Genomic DNA, 23,904 nt, shown 5'->3' on the forward strand with positions numbered 1-23,904 from the left:
TTAAAGTGCTTTTATATATATATATATTATAGTAAGTATGCATGGAAATTAGTCAGTTTAGTAATTATATGCGTGGATGCGACAATCAGAAATATAATGATTTTGTCAATTCTTAGTCTAAACTTAAAAAATATTTCTTAAATACCGACATACACTTCCCAGAAGTGTTAGTCTAACATAGTTGAATATACAGAATAATGCCTTTGTATCGTAAAAATAAAACTTTCTACCGATTGGCACTAACTTAAAGGTCTTATTATTTGAATGTACGACGCCTTATTGTATAACGTTAATAAATTTTTAATATGCCATACTAACAAAAAAAAAACATCCGTGACTGTAGGCGCTACGGTATTGGATTTCCACTTGGAGCAATTATTTTCATTTTCATCTCTGGTAATAAGACAAGGTGCCGCGTTCAGTTCCGCCACTCAACACGCGATGTGTCAAAAAATTGGGCGGAAAGGGGAACTGCGGGTTTTAAAACTAGATTTCCTCTGCCTACCCTGCGGGATACAGTGTGAAGCTAAAAAAATGGTTAGAGCAGGCTAGAGTAAGTTTTTTTCCTCAAATTATCATTGTAAACATGCATTAATAATAATAATAATTTGTAGTCAAACAGTCTCCCATAATTTCGTAATCAATATGATTAATAATAACAAATCATATATAGGTACCAATTTTAGACAACATTTTGACATTGCTTACTTTTTTAATTTAAAAAAGTAAGAATATATAACCGCATTATTTTTGAAACCTTATTTTATTATGTGTTTTATTTTATTTCCTAAACAACATCAAATTCCTAATGATTTATAATAATCATCTAATTTTGTAGTATGACAATTTTGTCTGTATGTGTTTTCTAATAATCACACAAAAGAATTCCAAATCACGAGACTCGTATAATGAATTACGTATATAATTACATTTAGCAGAGTTGATTATCTACACTCGATAACGAACTGCCAATTCATCTATGAACATAGAACCTAATTTCGCTCGTAAATTAGGAATAATTCGCAAATTTACATTTGAATGCGTGAAACAATTATCACATTTTCGATAAGTTTTCCTTAAAGAATAAAGGAAACACTTCAATGTGTAGGTCTCGGTAGTTTGGACTCACTAGGCCTGTATCTATCTAGAATGATAGCGCACATTTTCTGAGGGTCAACTTCTTCTGGGTATGTCGCCATTGCTTCTGACACTTGAGCTTCGGGAAAAATGCCTGATAAATGGAAGTGCATTCGACGCCTCGCCTCCCAATGTTGGAGGGCACCTTCGGAGGCGCAAGGTGACAAGGATAATCCTGTCATATGCGGAGCTAAAGCGGCAGCCGCGCCTACTGGAGCCGAGGAGACACGTGCTGCGGTCGAATGGAGTCGGGGATCACACGCCGGGTTAAGGGTTAATTGGCGAACTAATTTCCTATGGGGATTATCTGGTTGGGAAGGTCCCGGCCCCGGCCCAGGCCCAGGCAACGGTCCGGGTACCTGAGCGCGATCAAAATGAGACACCAATGACGGATCAGAAAGTCGTGGAGTCGCGGAATGTGCTCGGGCTAGCGGTTTCTTGTTATCAGTGGGCCTTCCTCCAGGTGGTAAGCTGAGTGTATGTAGATCCCGTGCTTTCCTAGCGGCGCGTTCGGACAATTTCTCCGCTACGGACTTATGTGGTCGACCAGCGCGTTCTGGATGGTGGAATTTGCATTTGTTTCCGTATGTACATTTTCTGCCGTAGGGGCAGGCGGGAGGCGGATCGGCGCGAGACGGGGGAGCGCGAAGAAAACAGTCTAAAGTAGGACCAGACCGCCCGAGAGGGTCATCTGGAGGCATGAATCTGTCATTCACAAAGGAAAACATCAACAGTCGTTCCTCAACTACTTTTCTAAATTCTGGGCTTTCAACGGCTAAGTCTCTGTAGTTGTCATTGGAGACCACGATACCATCTGTTTCTGCGGCCAATTTTAGTATGTATCTATCATCGTAGCAGACCAGTCGTTTGCCTCCCAAGTGTCTACTAGGCGTGTATACTAGGACCCGGTTACGTTCCAGACGTTCCAACGCATCCCGATCAGCTACTGGATTGTCTGGTCGAGAGGCTTCTTTACGCCATTTTGGCACAAAAACTGTAATCTCCTTGTGACCCCGCGCTCGGAACCACTCCACACATATTTCAATTCCTCGACACGAAAATAGTTCCTTATTTCCATGGCTGTAATTAACAAAACAATGTTTATTAAATAAAAAATATATCTCATAATAATCTTCAATCATTATCTAATAAAATTAAAAAAATACAACATAATAATAACAATAATAAATAGATACTCCTATATTAAAAATATATTCACAATGTTAAATTTACCTCATAGCCACATTGCTACCATCAATGACGATGTGCCGTAACGGAGCTCGTTCAGGCAGGGGTTCAGGCTCACTGGGCAAGGGCGGAGAGATGGCCCGGGGCGGTCTCTTCGCTGCTAACTTAATCAACTCCGCCAACAGTTCATTTCTAGGCGGATCCGGACCTAGTCTTTGCAAAGCTGTTCGTGCGAGCCTCTCTGAATACCCCAGTTTTACCGCAAACTCGATTTTAGCCTGTTGAAATAGGACAAATACATAAATTTTGGTTTTCAATAAATTAATATAATTTGTCTTAAGCAATATATTAATTTAAATGTGGGCGGTGTGTACCACCTGTCCAAACGTGGGAGGATTTAAAAGCCTGTTCTAAGAACCGTATTAACATTATTTGTATGCCAAAATAGGTGTTATATTATCAATGCCAAATCTGTGTATCGATTTCGATTCAGCAGTATTCGTATATTAATTTTTATTAATATTACCTCTACATATATTAAGAAAATTGACCGTCGTGGCGCATCAGCACAAGGGTGTGACTAACGCGACGGTTGTGGGTTCGATCCCCACTCGAGGAAGTAAAATATTTATTTACGTTTATATTTCCGTTTCTTCGCTCTGATGTCGAGGCAATGCGCGACATTGAGTTCGGCAGAAAGTGGAGAACGGAGTAATACTAGTCTTGACACTAAGTTCCCTCTGCCTATCCTGCTGTGTGCGGGATACAGCGTGAAGCTGAATTATTTTATTTTATTTTTATTTTAAGAAAATATATAATTTAAAAATCACAGCGTAAATTATTGTTAATGATAATAAAAAAGGCTCCATTATGTCGTTAAAGCAAATAAAATCACGGATAATAATACAATTAACAAATAAATGCTAAAAGAAAATTTATAGCCACATAAATAATCCACTATATTTATTATAGATATCGATTTAATAATATAATCGATATCTAATAATAATACCTATAAAATGACGAAGGGAGCGGAACAGTACCAAAGCAGTCAGAGATCATAAATAATAAAATAAAAATATATAAATAATAAAATAAAAGATATAAATTTTTCACGATTAAGCTGCACTAATCGCATTTATTGTCGGTTATAAATTGGTAATATTTTTAATGTAATGTTTGTTAATTTTCTGGTATATAAGCCAGAGTATAGCAAACTTTAATTGTAATTAACAATTAAATATTAATATTTGAACGTTTAATTTGAAAATTATCAATATTAATGTTTAATATATTTAATTGCAATTAAAATTTGCACACCTCTATATGTCGTCGATATTAAAAACACTATATATAGACTTTACGAAATGAAAAGGTCAAGATATTGTGTTTCAAAATTATGTAACTTATCTAGAAATTAATTAAAATAAAAAATAAAATTAAAATAAATACTAATATGGGTGCGATTGAAGCGAGAGTGAGTAACATTAGAGGTCGTGGGTTCAGTAACCGTAAATGATGAATATATTTATTATCTATACCATATATAGAATAGACTTATAAGATATTTCTTATAAATATAGCAGTTTTAATTTTTTTTACAGCTTCACGCATCTCACGATAGGCGGAGAGAAAGACACTCCGCTAACCATTTCCAGTTACAGTTTAAGTTAGTCAAAGGATATCATTGTAACTTTCAGCAAGAAAGAAATCTATATCTAAAAATATCATTATTTTGCTGTCGCTACTTTAATATTATTTTACCCCTCTAAATATTATTCTTTCCTTACTTTTAACTATAGTTTAAAAATATTATCAATACAATTTAAATTGAAACATACCTGATTAGGCTGTGGGGGTGGAGCCAGGGTGACGTACTCCGCGAACTCAGCGGCGAGGGTATCAGAGGGGGTCCGCGACGCTGTCCGGTGTCCGCCATCGTCATCACACTCAGAGTCGTAGCTCGAGTCCTCGCCACGCTCGCCCGCCCATCCAAGCGACGACTCCACATATTTCTGTAAATAATATATATATTTTTAAGTTTGTTTGTTTATATGCACGTATATGTATCATTTAAATTTAAAAAATACACTTTAATAACAAGGTTTGCTGGTAGAGAATGCCTTTTATCGATAAAAAATACCTTTTGTACCTGTATATTTTTTATAGTATGCATTAAAAGATTTAAATAAATATTTATAAAATATTTTTTATTTATTTTTTATCTATTAGATTTACCTATATTATTTATGAAGAGTTTAAAACATTAATAATAGTCATTTTAAAGTCATTTTCATAGTAACTAAGGTCGCAAGTGTTTAGAACAATGATAGAAGATGATTATACAATTTACGAAACAAAAAACTTAATGAGATGAAAATGAGTTTCCGTGTCGCTACAAAACTTGACAACAAAATAAACTTCGCACCGTAAAAAAGCCATTGAAAATACCTAATATATTATGTTATTTTAAAAATATATATAAAAAAATGAAAATGAAAAATTATGAGAATAATTTAAATTAATTCAATAATAATAATTAATTCAATTATAAGAATAATTAAATTTAATTTTTAAAAAATGTTATTATAAAATGCGGTAACGGTAACAGTATATTTTGATATATTTTATTATTAATATTAATATTTTTAAATTAATAGCCGCGAATTATGCAATGTATTTAATAAATTCACCATTTTTTATATATATAAAAAAAAGAAATAAGTCTATTTGTAAGTCATATTACATTAAACGTCGTATATAAAAAGCCTTGGTCCTTTCAACTGAAATTTAAGATTCCGGATCTATAGAGCAGATTTGAAAGCGCATTTGATATTGATATAAACTATGATTTGAATAAAAAATAACCTATACTTATAATAAAATCGTAATTGATCGTTGTATGTACCTATATGGAAGATAATTATATATGAAAAAAATCTTATTGGTGGCATTTAATAACGTGATAGAACCAAAATCAACGATTTTAAAATATTATGTTTTATAGGTACGTTTGTTCACGCTAATCTCAGAAACCGCTTAACCGATTTAACCGATTTTATAGATATTGTTTTAAAAATATAAAAATATAGTTTAGTAGAAAACGATAGTAATACAGATAAGTAAATTAATTATAATGTAGAACAAGCGGGCGAAGCCACAAACGGGTCGTTAGTAGGCAAACATAATTGCATTTTTCTACGAACGTTGCACAGAAATAAATATTATCACATATCAACAGAGGCACTTGTGCAGCAATCAGAAAACGTTTACTGGTGTTCAACGTCGCCAGCACAGCACAGGGTCATGAGGGCGTCGAAGCGGATCTACGGATGATCATTGACCTTTACCGCGCGCGCAATTCCTTAATATACCGGTTGTAACTCATTATTTATAATATGATATGAATATCGAAACGCACCCACTATTATTAAATGTTAAGTACAAATGAGGTTATCGTGACGCAGAGGCAAAGGCGATTGTGGGTTCGATCCCCACTCGAGTGAAACGTACCATCGCTTAGGCGTCAAAGCAAAAACCCACCACCCCACATTCAGTGCTTCGAAAAATTTAACTGAAAGTGGGGAATTGAGTGTCCCAACACTAGACACCATCAGCCTATCCTGCTAATTTTATTGTATATATTATTTAAGTACAAATATTCAACTATCAATAACGCTTGCTTGGCCTACTAACAAATTTAGCAGGCGAAGCCACATCCGCCTCGTTATTAGCTGGCTTATTTCACCTGACTTAGATCTAAATTTTGATTAGATTACTTTTGACAGCTTGTAACATGGTAAAGCACCGTGTCGCAACGACTCCTCGGGCTTGGAAGGTATCGGCTCGCCACATTCCTTTAGCGTCCAACAGATTAGGTAAGTAAACCGGTAGACCTAATTATTTACAATATTATCTATTAATGTTGCCATAAATTATTTATTAATATCATTGATATCATAGATCAATTTTGAAACGATGTTTAATTATTATAAAAGCCAATATAGATATAATTAAAATTGAAATTTTGAGAAATTTATAATGTATAGTTGACAAAACAGCTTCGTTCAGTTAGACAGAGAGAACCTAGTTCGTTGAAATTTTTTGATGCATGTTGATTGACGGAACTAAACGCAGTATTTTTGGCTTCATGCCAGAGCGAAACTATCCCGATACAGTCATATCCTTGTGCCTCTGCATCACGGCGGCCTCACAATACGTATACCTAGTTAAGAAAAATCTTATATTTAATTCCTAATAGATAGCTGTAGTAACTAGCAGCAGGTTTTTACAACTGGTTGTATTTACATAAGTTCACATAGAATCGCATTGTTACTACCGTTTATTGGGTCCTTCGATATTTACATACAAGAAGGAAAAGTGATATCAAACAAAGTCAAACAACGGACTAAGGCGACGACCACCACCTTCAGAAGTCATTGCGTGTTGAGTGGCAGAACTCAACGCCGCTTTGCCTCGATACTGAAGAAATGAAAATATAAATTAAACATTATTATCCATTTCCTGGAGGGGATCGAATCCACAACCAATAGCGTTCATAGACACATAAACCTCTGCGCCACAACTGGCCTCAATGCTGCTATATAAATAATAAAAGAAATTCGGTTTTACGAAGCCTACATCCGAACTGTGTACACGGAAGTGCTCCGCCTAGCGCGAAGCCGGATACAACTTTCTAAAAATATGGTGCGCGAGAATCACCGCAACGACTCCACTCTCAACACCGATAAAGACCTGCAATGCTAAATATTTGTATTATAATTATCTACGTAATCTTACAATTTAATTAACATTATCTTGTACGAGTGAAATAAATGTACAAAACTTTTGTTTTTATTAAGACATGCTTTTAAAAATGCAGCCGGGACATTCTGAATTCACTATAAAATTTTAAATTATACCTTTTTGGAATATCCTTTTAGATATTTCTTTTAATTTATAAATTATTAATTTTAATTTTATTTAAACAATTCAGTCGCACAGATACTGCAAGAACTTAACTAAGCCAATATTATAATTTATAAAAATATATGTTTTTTTTTTAAAACAAGCCTTTCATTTTAACAACATTAATTGGCAACAAGGCCCAAAAAAATCTCGGACAACAGAAACAACAAACTGTATCAATTACCGACCGTCACATAAAAACAATAGGCACATGGACAACATCCTCGTTTTTCGCTAGTTAATGTTTACAACAATTCTGATACAAAATACGTAAAAAAAACCCCACCGGATTCTCCCACTTTAGACACGGCCGTATACGCTCTACGTATTTGTTTACGTTTTTTTCCTGTTTGAACTTTGCACGTAAGGAACGGGAGCAAGCTACTATTTATGCAGTATGAAATCTAAGAATCGCCAAGGCCAGATATATAATAGGTTCCCACTAGCACTTGAAATACTACCGTTTGCTTACATATGTCATTGATTATATCTATTATTAGGTATTATGTTATTTCTTTGAACGTTTAACAAGGCAAGTGTCTAGTGGTGTCTAGTTGTAATATTATCTATCTAGTAGTATCTAGTAGTCTCATACTTTTGTCAAATTGAAAGACATGATTAAAAAATATAAAAATAGTAGTTATATAGCAAAATACGTTTTTTGTATCAATAGAGACATTGAGTAGGATGTGAACGGATTTCTCAGTGAGTAAGCCATTCATTGAATCTTATCTAATTTATCGAATAATAGATTATAATTAAATGTACTTTAATTAAAGGACACTCAGTCACTAGAGGCCAATCGTGGCGCAGGGGCACAAAGTGTGATGCAAAATTGACTGGTTGTGGGTTCGATCCCCACCCGAGGAAATGAAATATTGATTTTAATTTTAATTTCTTCGCTCTGGTGTCAAGGCAAAGCACGGCGTTGAATTCCGCCACTCAACACGCAATATCTCCAGAATTCAGAAAGTGTTAAACGGAATGTCTTAACCTTAACACGCGGTTCCCTCTGCCAACCCTGCTATGAAACAACATTACAATAAAAAGTACTTAGTATATATTTACAACGGGCACGTAAAGAATAAACCTTGATATAAATCAACAAAAAAAAAAAAAAACAGTACGCCAAAACAATCATTCGCCTTGGTTTCTTGGCGACCCAGTTAATTTTGGAGGTCGCAAATCATTTAGGATACGAGTTGCGCAATGTCTGTGTGCGTTCTTGTTCTGTTAAAAAAACGTTAAAAACAACAAATACTTATACAACGTTGGAAGACGACGTCGAAATTTTATTTATTTAAAGTAAAATAAACTTGTCAGCTATTTACTTAGAAGGTTAATAGTTCACATTACAGAAGGGCTACTAAGCTGAAAATAAAATGTTTGTTAAAAATAATTTAAATATAATCAGCAATCACTACCACAATAAATACTGAAGTTATGACCACCGCTGACCATACACAGACAGACGTCATAATTACATATTATGTAAAATAATAAAATAAAAAATAAAATATAATAACGCTCTTTTGCTGCAACATTGACGTATTTACACTTAGATATTGAAGATATTGTATAGTTGTTAAGTAAAAAGACAACTCTTAAAATAGCAGATTTAAAAAACATATCAGACGTTTCTTAGACGGTACAAAGGTTATTATTACGCGTAGTGTTGCTATTGATAATAATATTCGATATTCGATGACAATACTAATTATGCCGGATACAGAATATATATTAAGGAAATGATAAATATTATTAAAAAAAAAACTAATTAGATAACATCGAATAGATAGGTTATCTATTTTCAACAATTTACGGATATTACAAAGTCTAATTTTTTTTCTTAATATTTTTTTACTTGAAGAAGTAATGTTCTCAATATTATTAATTATATTTTATAATAGACTTGCGTAACAAAAAAAAATATTTACTTTTATATTTTTAAATTATATTTACAGGTGAGGCATGTTGCTATGTTACAAAAACACAAATATTACATACTCGTTACAGTTTTCGAAGACACTGGCTGAAGAGACGACGTTAGGGAAATGTCTTTTGATAGAGACAGCAAAGAATTCAAAATTTAACCATTTAGTTCTTTCTAGTTCTCAAATGGCGATATCATTAAGCCTAAGTAAGTTAAGTATGTAGTCTATTCTAATTTAATAAGAATTAGTAATATAGGTGTTATAGAACATACAGGAGGAGGAGAAGGTCTTATCTATGGGATAGTTCCCAAACTTGGTGTATTTGAGTTCGCGGGGTTAACTGCTGTTTACGTAAGAGAATTTAATTTGAAATTAAAATGTCATCATTGCTTTTACGTCAGATATACAAAATTAATTTTATATACTTTATGTTCACCGTGACTTAACGCTGCTACTGAAAACTGATATTTTATTATCGATAGACACACGATATGATAAATTAAGTTTTATCAGACTTTTGATGCTGATTAGAAATACCCAACGAGTTTTGCCTTAACCATCAATATATATTTCTAACTACCTTTCACCTGCGGCTTCGCCTGCATGACACATGACACATACCAAATGCCTACGATAACTCTACCACACGACCACATACACCACACCACGTCGATTACTTCGATAAATGTGTGATGTAATGGACTATCCAATACAAGAATTGTTCAATCCGAACCAGTAGTTCGTGAGATTAGTGTGATCAACAAACCGAACTCTTCACGTTTATAATAATAGTTTAGATATAATTTTACAATGGTAACTTACGAGTATTTCGAATTATAAAGACATTATTATTTTATTTTTATTTATTATTTATTAGATATCTCAGAATTATTACTCAATCAGTTTATACCGACATTTTTATTTCCTTCCCTTCTTGTTTTCAGCAAAAAAATATTAAAAACAAAAAGTTTGTTAAATAAGGGTAAGGCACAACGTCAACTTTAGATAATATATTTTTACGGTCTCATTACATAACCGTTATTGAGCTGTACGCACGTTTTTATATAACCACTTTCGTACGTGACTGTCTAGACTCAAACTAAGTCAGAAAAAAGAAATATTCTATACACAAAAACAAAATATTTAAATATTTTTTAAAGATTAGTCAAAAGTCCATTTTGGTAAAATTTGAAAAAATAAACTACTACGTACTGGTGCTTTGAGAAATTTATTATTATAGAGAAAATATTGATGTAATAAAACAATAATCTTAAAATGTTGTCTGTTTGTCTTTGCCTTTGTTCACGCTAATGCCAGAAACGGCTTAACCGATTAATTGTAGTTTTCACTATTGTATTTTGACCTTCCCAGTTCAAGCGGGCGAAGCCGCGAGCGAGTCCAGTGTCTAGTGTTCTAGTAACACAAATATTTATGCGCCAATATGTATAGAAACAAAGGTTATCGTAAATACGTCATTAACCGCTAATGACGAACTTCCACAATAATAAATTGGACTATCAATTATTATTATTATTATTGTTTATCAATTTTCTATTATTAAACTACCTACCTATATAAATAGTATGTAATTATGTTCATGTTAAATTATGTAAATAAAAGTCTTTTAATTATTTTATTTAAATTTTTCGTCTTGGTTTTAATTCAGATGAACTGTGAGTTTTATTAAATACATAACTATTTCTTTTTAACTATAAAAAAATAATAACTGCTAGTATAATACTATATTTGGGTGTCTTAACACTAGGTTCCCTTTTCCCTATCCTGCTAAATACGGGATACAGCGTGAAAAAAAAACGCTTTTCACTATCCACATAGCATAACACCCTATACAATTCGGTTGCTGAGTGCACACACCCCACAATCAACAGCCGCCATACGCACAGACAGTGTAAACATGTCTTCGACAAACAAACTCATAAACCCGTACATAGATTATACATTGTACACAATTAGTTCCGTTTACATGTTGGAGAAATGCACGTTATCGCACGTTTTCAACGTGATAAGAGCGGCCAATGGTGTAGGGGTATGCGGGCGACGTCGGCTCGTGCGATGTGTCGTCAGCGGCGAACAGGATGCGAGCACGCGACACAGTTTGTGATGCGCGTACGCAGGCCGGCGTGTACGAAAAGCAATGCCATCTTTAAAACTAATATTATTTTGTAGAAATTGTTATTTTTTTATGTATAGGAATATTTAATTGAAAAGCCTCTAGGATTCGGCGGAAAGTGGGGAGAGGAGTGTTTTAACATTTGGCTCCCTCTGCCTATTCTGCTATATATACGGAATACAACATTAAGCTAAAAAATATATATTTGATATTATTCTAATTACTTTCAAATTGATTTAACTTGAAAATGATTAACAGAAAGACACCTAATGAAGACAAGCTGTCTTAGCTATTTTCTAACTTAGTCTACAGTTCTGCATTTGCTGACTGCAAGTTCGTGGACATGAACACGAGTAGACTGGAGGCACCTTCTAATATTCCGTGATCGCGCGTTATCTAGTAAGCGTTTAAAAATATCACAATATATCACGATGTAAGCAAAGCTGCGTGAGGGCCACCAACTAATGAATAATTTATACAAATACTAAATGACGTCATACAATATCTATTGGGTGGCCTTCTCTTTCATGCAAATATCATTGAAAATATTAAAGACTTTTTAAAAAGTTATCAGAATACTTTATATGGATTGCAAAACAATTTATTAAACTTATATATGTCCGGAGAGTTTTGAAATATATCCATATACCTATCTAATATTTCCAACTAAACATGTGTTAATATGATAGATACGGAGAAAGAGAGATATGGAGAAATTATACTTGAAATTAGAGATTATTGATGAAAGTAGATGGAGGGTGTATAACAGGTATAGCACACGTAATATAAACTATATTTAACTGTAGCTTTATATAGAACTTTAGTTGTATGATAATTCAATATTGCAAGTGACGTGAATGATAGTAAGTTTTAAAAACTAAATGAATTTATCAAGTTTTGACAGATAGTTCGGTACATACTGGAAATTTACTAGGCCCAACACCATGAGTTTGCAAAGCATGTAGAAATACGTACGAAAATATATTTATATTTTTTATTTTATTAATTAAATAGCACATACTAATGATTAGAAAAAAATATTTATCTCCAGTTGTGGATTTATTAAAGAAGATTTATCTTTTGATTTCGACCACGTATGTTTTAAATATGTATAAAAAAAATACTAATTTTATAATTACTGCTGTTAGTAAAAAAGAGGGAGTTTAGGAGCTAAACGGACCCCATAAAACCTGCCAACCCCCATAAAAAAGTTTGAACTGCCATGGAATATTCAGTAGTTTTTCGTCTAATAAAAATAATTATAAAATTACAAAATATAAATTTACATGCCCATAGAATATAATCATGCCGGATACAGCTTATATACCTACTATATAAAGTAATAGAAGGTTACAACAATCTTTTAAGCAATCTATTAATATATGAAACAGTGAGATATTGTTTCATATGTGTCGAAAAAAAGATAAGAGAAATAAAAAGAAAGATAAAATATTTTTTTATAGATATAAGTAAAACATTAACTATGCGTATTTTTTTTTGTAATTTATAATTATGTATGTATATAAAATGACTAATATTCAGGAAAAAGCTATTTCTTAGCAAAACTTTCTTAGAGCTTAAAACCTTATATTGGTTTGCATATTCTCAACTTTCCTTCAAACGCAAAACATGTAAATGCTAGAAAATAAACCATCCGGTTAATCGAGGCACCCAATCTACCCTACCCTACCCTACCCTACTATATTATATTAAAACCTAATACAACTTTCTAAGCCAAAAAGGATCCGGCAAGGCGGATTTGTCAATAGGCCAAGCAGACCCGGACCTAGGGCGGCACGATTTACGACCACCTGACATATGAGAGATCATTTTGAAAGTGATTTGTGCACCGTTAATGACATTAAATGTCACACGCAATTCCATTTAACATATCGCAAGGATATATAAAGGATAATATATCTCAGTACCTATATAGCAGGGTAGGCAGAGGGAACCTAGGAACCTGTTAAGACACTTCGTTTGCCACTTTCCCCCGAATCCAGGTATTGCATGTTGAGTTTAACTCAACGCTGCGCTGAACATATATAAGATTCGATGGGTTATCGTATAATCATAATTATTTTTCAATTTTAATTATTATAATTGAATACAGTATGTTTTCTTGAAAAGGAAAATAAAAAAATAATTCTATATATTCTAGAACACTTTGCATCGGTTTAATTTTAAACTTGCAGCAACTTTTACAGGCTGGAAGCTATAGCTTGAATAATATTTTAATTCTTATAGAGTTCCGGGAAAAAAAATATTTATGATGACTTCGATCATCTCGTAAAAAATAGGTACGCCCTGAGAATAGCAGTTCTTTATTATAGTAATTATATTGATACAATTTATTTCTATTATAAGTATTTTAACAAAAATCTTACTATTATCTATACTAATATAATAAAGCGGAGGAGTTTGTTTGTTTGTTTGTTTGAACGCTAAGATCTCTGGATCTACTGGATCGATTTACTTTGTTTTTGTTTTGTATGAAAGCTGCATTCTTCAGAAGTGCTATAGGCTATATAATATTACATTACACATATATACTAATAAATTAAAATACTTTCTAATTTGACATGCAATTTATTCTGCCATGTTAATAACAACCGTCGTTGCTACGCGACCGCGTTTGTTACCATTTTAATATTCATCCTTATGAAAATAAATATAATAGTCACTTTTAGCATTTCATCTAGATTGAAATTATATTTCTATAGAAATTATATTCTTATATTTCAAGCAGGCGTAGCCGCGTCCGGGTCCGCTAGTTATAATATAATTTAAATATGTATAGTTATATAAGTAAACTACTTATGGATATTGTGAGAATTTACAAACTTGTAATAATAAAAACAAAATTGTTAAGATGTCCGGTATGAACAAAAAAAATAATGAATAAAATATGTGTAAAAATATACATATTTTAAGGATGTTCATTTTCAAAGTAAGAAATTAAATGCTATTTATTTATCTTTAATGTTAATTGTGCTTAGGAAATTGTACAAATATTTTACACATGAGTTTTACATATTTTGCTGTTTTTTTTTTTCAGCTTCACGCCATATCCTGCACATGGCAGAGTAGGCAGAGGAAAACTTAGTGTTAAGACACTTCGTTCCCTAGCGAAGCGAAGTAATAAAATATTAAATAATGATTTCCTCGGGAGGGAATCGAATCCACAACCTGTTGCGTCATGACTGGCCTCAACTGGCATCTTATATAGTATTGTACCTAATTTTAACAAAATATATAATTTTATATACATATAAAAATAAAATAAAGGGATCCCCGTCTGTTCAGTAATGGAAATTAGAGAAAAACTGTGTTAAGTAAGTTCGTGCATTATATTAGATTTAAATCCGTGATCGGATGTCGTGGATAACGAGTGAATATAAATTACTAGAGCTCACCGTAGTCGAGTGAAAGTCCACAATAATATTCAAGTTGCGGACGACTGTCGCAAGTACACCGACTGCACTGCCGTTACTTATTGTTAGAAATGTTATTAATTAACTATTATTATATTTTTAATTACACTTGAAAATGGAAAATGGGGTACGGAATGTCTTACTTAACATTAGGTTCCCTCTTCCCTTCCCTTAATTGCTTTGTGCGGGATATAGCGTAAAGCTGTTTGTTTTTTAATTAAATTAATATTATAAACAATAAAATTTTCAAAGAAACAAAAACTAAATATTTTACGATTATTTATGGTTTTTTTTTTAAATATTTATTTTAATTTTTTATTTTTTATTTAAATCTTAAGTTAAAAGAAATCTCTAAAGTAAGATCCTAGAGATTACTACGTACCTATCTATGGGTTATTTAAGTTCGTAGTAAACATAATTAATATACAATTAATACAAAGAAGCCGATAGTAATAAATATTACCGAGTTACGTGTTAGGTTGACGATGACGCGTTTAATTGTCCTGTTTTGCTAACTTCTATTGTTTTGAACCTAACTATATATATATATCTAGTGCATATACAGTTGTCTATATATATGTATAATATAAGAATCGAGTATGAATCTACATATATTCTTATATTTATTATTTATTTATTTATAGGTCTAATTGAAATTATTATTATTAGGTCATTGATATTAAGAGGTATTATTTTTGAAAAAATACTATTTTTCAAAGTTTTTTTTTGGGTTACAGGTTATTTCTATAAGCTAAGCTTTAGCTGCTTCTGTAGCTTATAGCTTCTGCTTTTACATGATAAGCAGGATTACTTTTAAAATATTATGCCGTTGCATGATGCACTTTTATGATCTTAATTAGGATATGGGTAAAGAATACAGATAAAAATGTAAGATATTGGCGGAGTTTATTTACGAGAGAAATATTTGGAAAGGTTAAGGCACTTAACCATTTAATTAATCAATATACTATGTAGCTTCCGACTTATAAATATTGGAGTACGTAGAATGAAAATGGAGCAAGAAGTGATGTATTAGATTAGATTCATTGTCTATCTCTAAACTCCAGAAAGTGAGTAGAATTTTTTATATTTTACTAAATTATTAACTCACGTTGAATTAACAATATGAAATTTGTCGCATGTTTACAGAATCACAAACAAAAAAATATTACGCATGAGATAATAGGGTTACAATTATAAAATTATGTTTAAAGATAAAATAAATCAGACAAAACATAACATTGAGGTGACATTTCGGATGTCTGGTTATTTTTTTAACTATAATTAAAATTTAAAAAAAATATATTTAATCTACATTTTTATTAGTCAAAAAGTATTTATATAACATTTATAATCTAATTCCGTAATTTCAAGTATAGCACCAACTATAACTTAATATAAATATATACAATGTAAAAAACTTACGTATTTATCAATATTTGAACAATGTCCATGGCAATTAGCATACCTAGATGACGTTAACCAACCGGCTCTACTTCCGGGATCGTTCGTGCTATCGTGAATGAACATCATTTTAATACTATAACAATAACAGCTTAAACAACTTCGAACTGCCTACCACCGTTTCAAACTAATCTATCGGTTTATATGAAACTTAGATAGACAACGCGCTCACCTGGGAGTTGTCGATCGCGAACATAATAATAGTTTATATAATACACGGCATGGCGCGCGAGTATGAGCGCGGGGTTTCGCGTGACTACTGAAGCACTGACTGGTGCGCGTACGCACCGCGAGCACGCACGGGCCCGCCGCGGCGTTGGGTGAAGGGGAAGCGGGGCGGAGATCCGGGTTGCGGCCGACTCGCGCCCACTGCAGCGGGTGGCCCCCAAACAACAGCAGTGTTGACCTCTGTCACTCAATTACTGTACTAGAAGCGCGCATCCCATCTTTTTTTTGAGTGAAACGTTGTGATAGAGTAGTTTTGATGTTGTGTTTGCTATTTTCTTTTGATATACATATCACATAAAAATTTTTATATTTTGATTATATTTTGTAATATAAGTCGTTATCAGTGTGATTCTAAAAGAATTCAGTTATAAATAATATTTAGGAATTAATAATTTTTAAGAAATAATAATTGCATATGTGCATTGCAATAAAAGTAAATAAGGGTTACATAGATTTCAAGTTGTCTAATTTTTTCATCTTTAAGCCTTATTACACATATGGTGCGGTGAGCAAAGAGGATCATATTTCAAGACATTCCAATCTTCACTTATCACCCGATTTCGAGATTTTGTGTGTTAAGTGGCATAACTTTGACTACCTAAAGGGGAGAATTAAAATAAATAATTTCCAACAAACAGAATCATACCCACAACTGTTGTCCCTCTATGTTACAATCTCTGTCGTAAAACATACCCAAGAATACCCGTAATGGGCAAATAAGCACATATTTTACACAGACAAGCCTTCTACGGTGACCTGGTAGGAATGAACATCATGATTGTTTTTTTTACAACTACAGAAGATTGCCTAGAGACCAGCTATATGACTTTTATTTGTTATTTCTCAAATTTAAATAACAAAAATCTGGGGTACACAGAGAATACTTTAAAATTGAACATGGCCTTAAGCCCACCTTTCCTACATCAATGGAGATACTTGCAGCTGTTCAAATTCAATTAATTAACACCTTTATTTTAGCCATTATACAAATTGTTAATTGAATTAATAAAATATTTATTATTGATTTAATTATAAATACATTATTTAGACAAATTTATAAAAATGGTTGTATATGGTAATTGAGATAAATATGGGATAGCTCTTAAACTGGTTGACAATCTTGTAACATAACATAACATAATAAAAAAAAATTAAATAATAATAAAAAAAAACAAATCAAATTAGGTTTACTTTGTATACCTTAGCAATATTTTGACCATTCTTTTTGCTTTTTATTTTTTAACATGTTACTCACTTGTATTTAAAAATCATAATTAGTTGTACGGTAAAGTATATTGGTTACACCAATGGTATTTTGGTATTTTAAATAGCAGTAAATAAATTTATTTATTTTTCTTACCTGTATTCGATCTACTAATTCTCGTGGGTTGACATTACTGTCTATTGAATTTACGTTCAATGCGACATTAAACTGCACATAATCCGACTTTTCACACGCATTTCTAAATTTATTCTCAGAAAGTGTAACATAGTAAAAAGTTTCAACTAAATTAAGATATTTACTATAGAATTCATTTAAACACGAACGAGGTACTGATATACTAAAGTTTGTTTCGTTTGACATTATTTAATAAATTGACGATTGGAATGCTAGGCACTACTATTGCAATATAATTGCATAATCCATGTCAAAACAATCTCGTAGAACTTTTAATTCTAACATAATCACAATCCATGGATGTTATTTTTCCCGATGTTTGACGTAAACTGTTTCTGACGTTTTAGTTCTGTCAGTAAAAATGTAATTGTATATTTGGACAGACAGATAAGTTACGAATGGCAGCCACAGATAATCTTTAACTAAAGAATAAATATTTTTTATCTGTAAGTCTGTACTTACAGATTAAAAATCTTAAATGATACTAAGTGTATTTGACAATTAAATAATGTAAAATTTTCAATGGCAAATATTGAATGTTTTTGATTAAGTTAATGAAAAAAGGTATGCGGTAATTATTATTTAGCAATACTTTTACTATTTGCGTCAGGTTGTTAATTTTCAATTATGGATACACGATAATAGGAATTATAGCTGACGCATAGATAAAGCTAACGGCAATTTGCGTGTGAATCTATTTACGCGTAATCCGTTATATTCGTCTTATTAATGTGTTCTCTGGCAAAAAGAGTGGTTTTAGACTTTAAGCTATCAATATACCATTTTTTGTTACCTGGTAGCATAACTCGCTTTCTACTTTACTTAAGTATATATTTTTAAAATCTAAAATATTCGCAAAATTATGAACCAAAACAAAACAAAAGAAAATTCATAAAATAATGTTAATTGTGAGAAAACCCTGCTTTTGTTCTTGTACACTTATGCTACTCCTATAGCTCCTATAATAAAAATAGGCAGATAGTAATTCTATTGTTTACAAAAGGAACTACGATAATTGTTGTTACGATTTGTACTTTAGGAATAATAGGTAGTAAAAATTATGGTGTATTTTAAAATAATAATAGTTTTATTTTAAGTACAGGCTTAAATTAAGTTTTAAATAGTTTATTACTTTTCAATTTTGAGGGAATTGACAGCATTACAATTCAAAGATTTTGTAATTTTCAAAATGTAAGTTAGTATTAAAAAAATATATTTTTTATAGCATATATTTTTTTTATAAAGTATAATTATTGTAATTTATAATATGATGTGTCTTGTATTCTCGCAAGTAGCACTAGACTTAACTTGGTTATTTACTTTAAAGGAACATCAGGTTCGTTCATATTTGTACATGTACCCTTAATTATATTTTTTGCACCCTACCTATTTCTTAATTTGCTATGTCTCCCGCCTTAAGGTTGCCTGGCAGAAATTGCTATTAAGCAATAAGGCCGCCTTATGTACATTTATGTAATACTGTATTTTTGTGTCTTTCGTTGGGTGTACAATAAAGAGTTATTATTATTATTATTATTATTACTTAAGTTAAAAAAAAAAAAACAAAATAAAAAGAGAAATTTTATTCTTAAAAACTGGTACACAGAAAAATTCTTATACTATTCTATAACTATTCATAATCCAATTGCTAAATTATATCTAATCAATAGTTTGTTTATTGCCACATTATAAAGATTGCATAAATTCAGCACAGAAACTTCAGAACGTACTGTTATAATTCACACAGGGCCCTTTGCCTACCCTGCCGTGTGCGGGCGTGAAACTGAAAAAAATATTTTTTTCATAATACATAATTATAATTCATAATATACCTATCATTATAATTCATAATACATAATTGTAATTCATAATATATCATTTTAATTAATTAATATCATTCATAATATTTATGAAAATCTAGAAAAATATAATAAAATGTATAGTAATATAATAAATATATTGAAAGTTCACTATGAGCAATGAGCACCAAAAATTGCAATTATTGAGCTGATCACTTGTGCGAGTTTTATTACATTTATATCACTTTATCTCTAGAGTCTAGAGATGTCGTGCCAATCGCCATGTTTGAAATGCAATCGAAAATCTGAAATAAATTTAAATCAGGTATTACACTTCTGTTGACGTAATTAATATAAGTACATTTATATTTTTTTAAAAATATCTTACATATCTAGGATTAAGGCAATCGTAAGATTAATAGAAGTGAAAAATATAATAATAATTATTATAAAATATTACCTTTAAATATTTACGTGGAATATCAATCCTCTGAAATTTCGGAGGCATCGGACGGCGGTACATTTTCCTTCTTCGTTTTCTTAATTTTTGTTTTAGGTTGTGTTTGGTTTAGACGTGTTCTAAGCATCTTGCTTTCATCCGCACATTTAGTTGTAATACTGGTTCTGAAAATGTTATTTTATTTTTTATTTGATATGTGGAAATTGATAGGTATATTATTACATAATGTTATCGGCAATCTGTATAATTCGTTCTGTATATTCGTATAGAATACTGAAATTGTACACATTAATATCATATAGAAAAATTAAATTAAAATATAACAAAAAATTCCAACCTGACTATGTTTTCTGGGACCCCACATCTCTCAGAGACCGTAGTCACGATGTCGTGTACCAACGATACGTCTAATTTCTTTTTTGGCGGCTTATTAGGAAATGCTGGGGAACGTTTTCCAGTCAATGAATGAGTTGCCAAAACCCTGTTTAAAATAAAATAACATTTATTCAAATATTTCATGTTTTTTTTTATTTACAAAAATTGTAATATGTATTAAAAAGTACGCAGTTAAAAAAGGTATTTAAAAATTCGTGGACTCTCTTAGAAATTAAATATCTTGATAATTATGTCTAAGTATAAGCCTAGTTTAAGTATTAGATAAAACTGCAATTATAAACTGTATAGGTAATTACGTAAAAGTTAAAAAAGGTACGGGCCACGTGTCTGTAGGAAGTGTTTAGTTAAAATAAATATATACATACATACAAAAAAAACAATATATGTATCGTTTTTCTAAATAAATAGAAACCTGAATAAATAGGTTATACTACACTATAATACAATACTCACTGTCTTGGGAATACTGCTGTCAATAATTTTCGAGTCGCATTTGAGTGACAAGACCAATCTATATGCTTTAGAATACGCGCTGGAATTAATGCATGTCCGTTGCCAATTGGAACCTAAAAAAGGTAATGTAATTCTTTTTTAGTTTCACGTCGTAATCCCGCACATAATAGGGGGGAACTTGAGAAACTAGTGTTAAGATATTCCATCCTCATTTTCACACTTCCTTTCCCTATGGAAGCTTGCCAAAATGCAATAGTGAGAACTGCATTTAAATCAATTAAGCCGGTTCTGAGAAAAACATGCACAAATCCATCGACAGACTCTCCATCCATCTTTCATGTACAGACAGCAATCACTTACAATTTTATTATATGTATGTATATATCAGGCCATTACGGCGAATTGAACTATCTCTGCTCTGGTATGACAAAGGATGGCGTTGACTCCCACCACTCAACCCCAGGTACTCTACCTAACCAAGTAAATAGAGTATTGGGTTTTCTATCTCTAAACTGCTATAAAACATAAAACTAAGCTTACCACACCGCCGCTTAAGTTTTGATTCCCAGCTTTTGGATTTGGTGCTTCTTTTTGAAAGTTTTTGAACTGCTTTTCATTTGAAATTGTAGTTGTATGAGAACTCTAAAAAAATTAAACATATACTTAGTTAAAATCAGAATCATAACTATATTTATATTAAAAGATAATTTACACTGAAAAAACACTTACCGATTGAGTATTATTCGGTCGATATCGTCTCTTACTCCTTCGCAGAGACTCAGGGGAGTCTTCTTTGGATGATTCAGAAGAACGTTCACTTAAGGAATCTGTAGAAGGACGCTCTTCTTGTAATGCTCTAAGCTGTTCTTTAAGGGCTAAATTTTCTTCAGTAACTTCCTTTAATATATCTTCGGTCTTTTTTAACAAATCTGGTATAGATTGTGTTTGAGTATCAATCTCATGCTTTTTGGGAATTTGTTCTATCTTTTCAGTTTCGGTGGAATTCCTCCATTTTGCTAGAAAAGGCTTTGGCGTTGGAGTGCTGGTCTTCGTAGAAAAATTTGCTATCTAAAACAATAATCATAATCATTATAGATATGTATATAAATAGTCATAATAGCTCACAATATTCAAAATATTGCATGGCTGCTTTTTTATATTAAATCGTTAGGAAAAAAATATAATTAAAAAATATAAATTCTTACCGGAGCACTAATAAAAGTCCCATAAATTCTTGTTACTGGAGATTGTTCGACAGTCGGTTCATCACCTGAAAATTAATAACTTGTTATTAGTACATACATAATTTAAACCATGAGATAAATTAATAGTTTTAAAAAAACCTTACTTTTCATCATTTTATTTCCACTATGAAAAAGCCGTAGTTCCAATAATGCTTTAGCTGCATCAAGTTCGGTTTGTGTTACGAAATTAGACATTTTAATACGAATTTTAAAAAATCAATTGGTAAAAAATTCAAGTTTTAAATCACAATTACTATTTACTTAAATATGTTCTAATGAAATCTCAAAACAAACTGACTAGCCTAGCAAAATTTGGTGGGCTATTTTGTAAATATGTCTGGAGAAGGGGTGGGGGGTCCGAGCGATATTCCTCTTTGTATCTTACTCAGGTAAACAGCGAACAATTACTTATTCATTTAAATCTTTTCCTTTCTTTATAATATGATCTTTTGTTTCTTTATACTTTTTAATATAGATTACCTATAGATAAAAATATTAGTGGAGAAAACAAATTTAAAAGAATAGTTTTAACTATTCTTATCCGCTTATTTTTTGTTTAAATTATATATTAATATATAAATTCGTCTAAGCATCTAGTAAGTATCTAATAAGTTCACGATATTGAGTTTTTACACGGCCTTTAAGCCTTTAAGTCTTTTTACACGGGAATATAACAAAAATAAAATAAATCAGAAATGTACTTTTGTTAAAAACTAAAATTGAAAATCTTTATCATACTTTCCTAGATAATTTTCTTAAGTAATTTCAAATAAGTAGGTATCATATAATACCTACTAATGAAGAAAAGTAAGAAAAAATATATGTTAATATGTGGGCGTTTCCTATCATTTTTTGACTTTAATATTTTTTCCCTTATTAGACAGACAAAAAAAAATTTTATTACAGTTATATTAAAGAAACAACAAAGCATCATTTTAAATCGATCGAAAACAATTCTGTTAATATATCGTTAATCTACAACAGAAAAAAATATACAACAGAAAATACTAAAAAATGACACAGGAAAAAAGAAGAAAAACTAAAAATATACAAAAACAAAAATTATATTAACATTTATGGCCAAATGACCACATGTGCATAATAGATACTAGGTTAGATACAAAGATAGTGTTACAAAGTTGCTTGTTTTCAAATACTTCTAGTAAAATAGTAATTTTTAAGAAAATATATATAAAAACAAATGTACTTACTTGATGTATCAGACTCCATTTTCCACTCCCGATTACACCACACAATGTAAAAATTCAAAAGATTTTATAAAATTTCATGCAAATTATAAAATCCTTTGAATTTTGTTGATTTCTATCAATTATAGACTAATCGTCAACGGTCGAATATTAACAATGGCGCAGGCTAGAGGCCTCGAACATTCGATATAAGGCGATTTCTATTCTTATTAGACTACCCTCAATTTTAGAACTTCGTGTTTTCGTTGAAATATCTATTTACGCGTTAGAATAAAATAATGTAGGTATGACGTAGTTTTACAACTAAATATACCATTTTAAGTTTATTGCATATTTTTATCATTTACGAATTATAAAAAATAAACAAAAAACTTGTAAACGTGTCGACTTTGTCATAATAAAATTTTAAAAATGCATTTATTATTAAAAAATAATATAGATTCAACAAGGCACCAGTCAGT

The 23,904-nt window shown here is 31.3% G+C and overlaps 2 protein-coding genes across 5 annotated transcripts; both read right to left on the bottom strand.

Moving 5' to 3' along the window:
• Positions 1-320: 320 nt before the first annotated feature.
• Positions 321-18,230, bottom strand: LOC146539103 (ribonuclease ZC3H12A-like). 3 transcript variants are annotated; one of them, XM_085185495.1, is made up of 4 exons: positions 17,845-18,230; positions 4,167-4,340; positions 2,371-2,603; positions 321-2,217 (listed from the first exon to the last, which is right to left on the bottom strand). In XM_085185495.1, exons 1-4 carry the CDS (start codon positions 18,067-18,069, stop codon positions 1,098-1,100), a joined length of 1,752 nt encoding a protein of 583 aa, XP_085041621.1. In that variant the 5' UTR covers positions 18,070-18,230; the 3' UTR covers positions 321-1,097. The 3 variants fall into 3 exon arrangements, with proteins under 3 accessions (XP_085041621.1, XP_085041624.1, XP_085041623.1); XM_085185498.1 differs by lacking the exon at positions 17,845-18,230 and adding an exon at positions 16,429-16,583; XM_085185497.1 differs by lacking the exon at positions 17,845-18,230 and adding an exon at positions 16,218-16,409.
• Positions 18,231-19,451: 1,221 nt separating this feature from the next.
• On the bottom strand, positions 19,452-23,627 carry LOC146539104 (uncharacterized). Of its 2 annotated transcripts, none has more exons than XM_085185904.1 (8): positions 23,447-23,627; positions 22,197-22,261; positions 21,721-22,059; positions 21,532-21,633; positions 20,992-21,104; positions 20,480-20,623; positions 20,143-20,306; positions 19,452-19,987 (listed from the first exon to the last, which is right to left on the bottom strand). In XM_085185904.1, exons 1-7 carry the CDS (start codon positions 23,463-23,465, stop codon positions 20,165-20,167), a joined length of 924 nt encoding a protein of 307 aa, XP_085042030.1. In that variant the 5' UTR covers positions 23,466-23,627; the 3' UTR covers positions 19,452-19,987; positions 20,143-20,164. The 2 variants fall into 2 exon arrangements, with proteins under 2 accessions (XP_085042030.1, XP_085042029.1); XM_085185903.1 differs by lacking the exon at positions 23,447-23,627 and adding an exon at positions 22,340-22,460.
• Positions 23,628-23,904: the final 277 nt, after the last annotated feature.

The sequence above is a fragment of the Heliconius melpomene genome, chromosome 5 (genome assembly GCF_056956725.1).
Source record: "Heliconius melpomene rosina isolate 202511_hmr_F chromosome 5, ASM5695672v1, whole genome shotgun sequence".
Taxonomy (NCBI): domain Eukaryota; kingdom Metazoa; phylum Arthropoda; class Insecta; order Lepidoptera; family Nymphalidae; genus Heliconius; species Heliconius melpomene.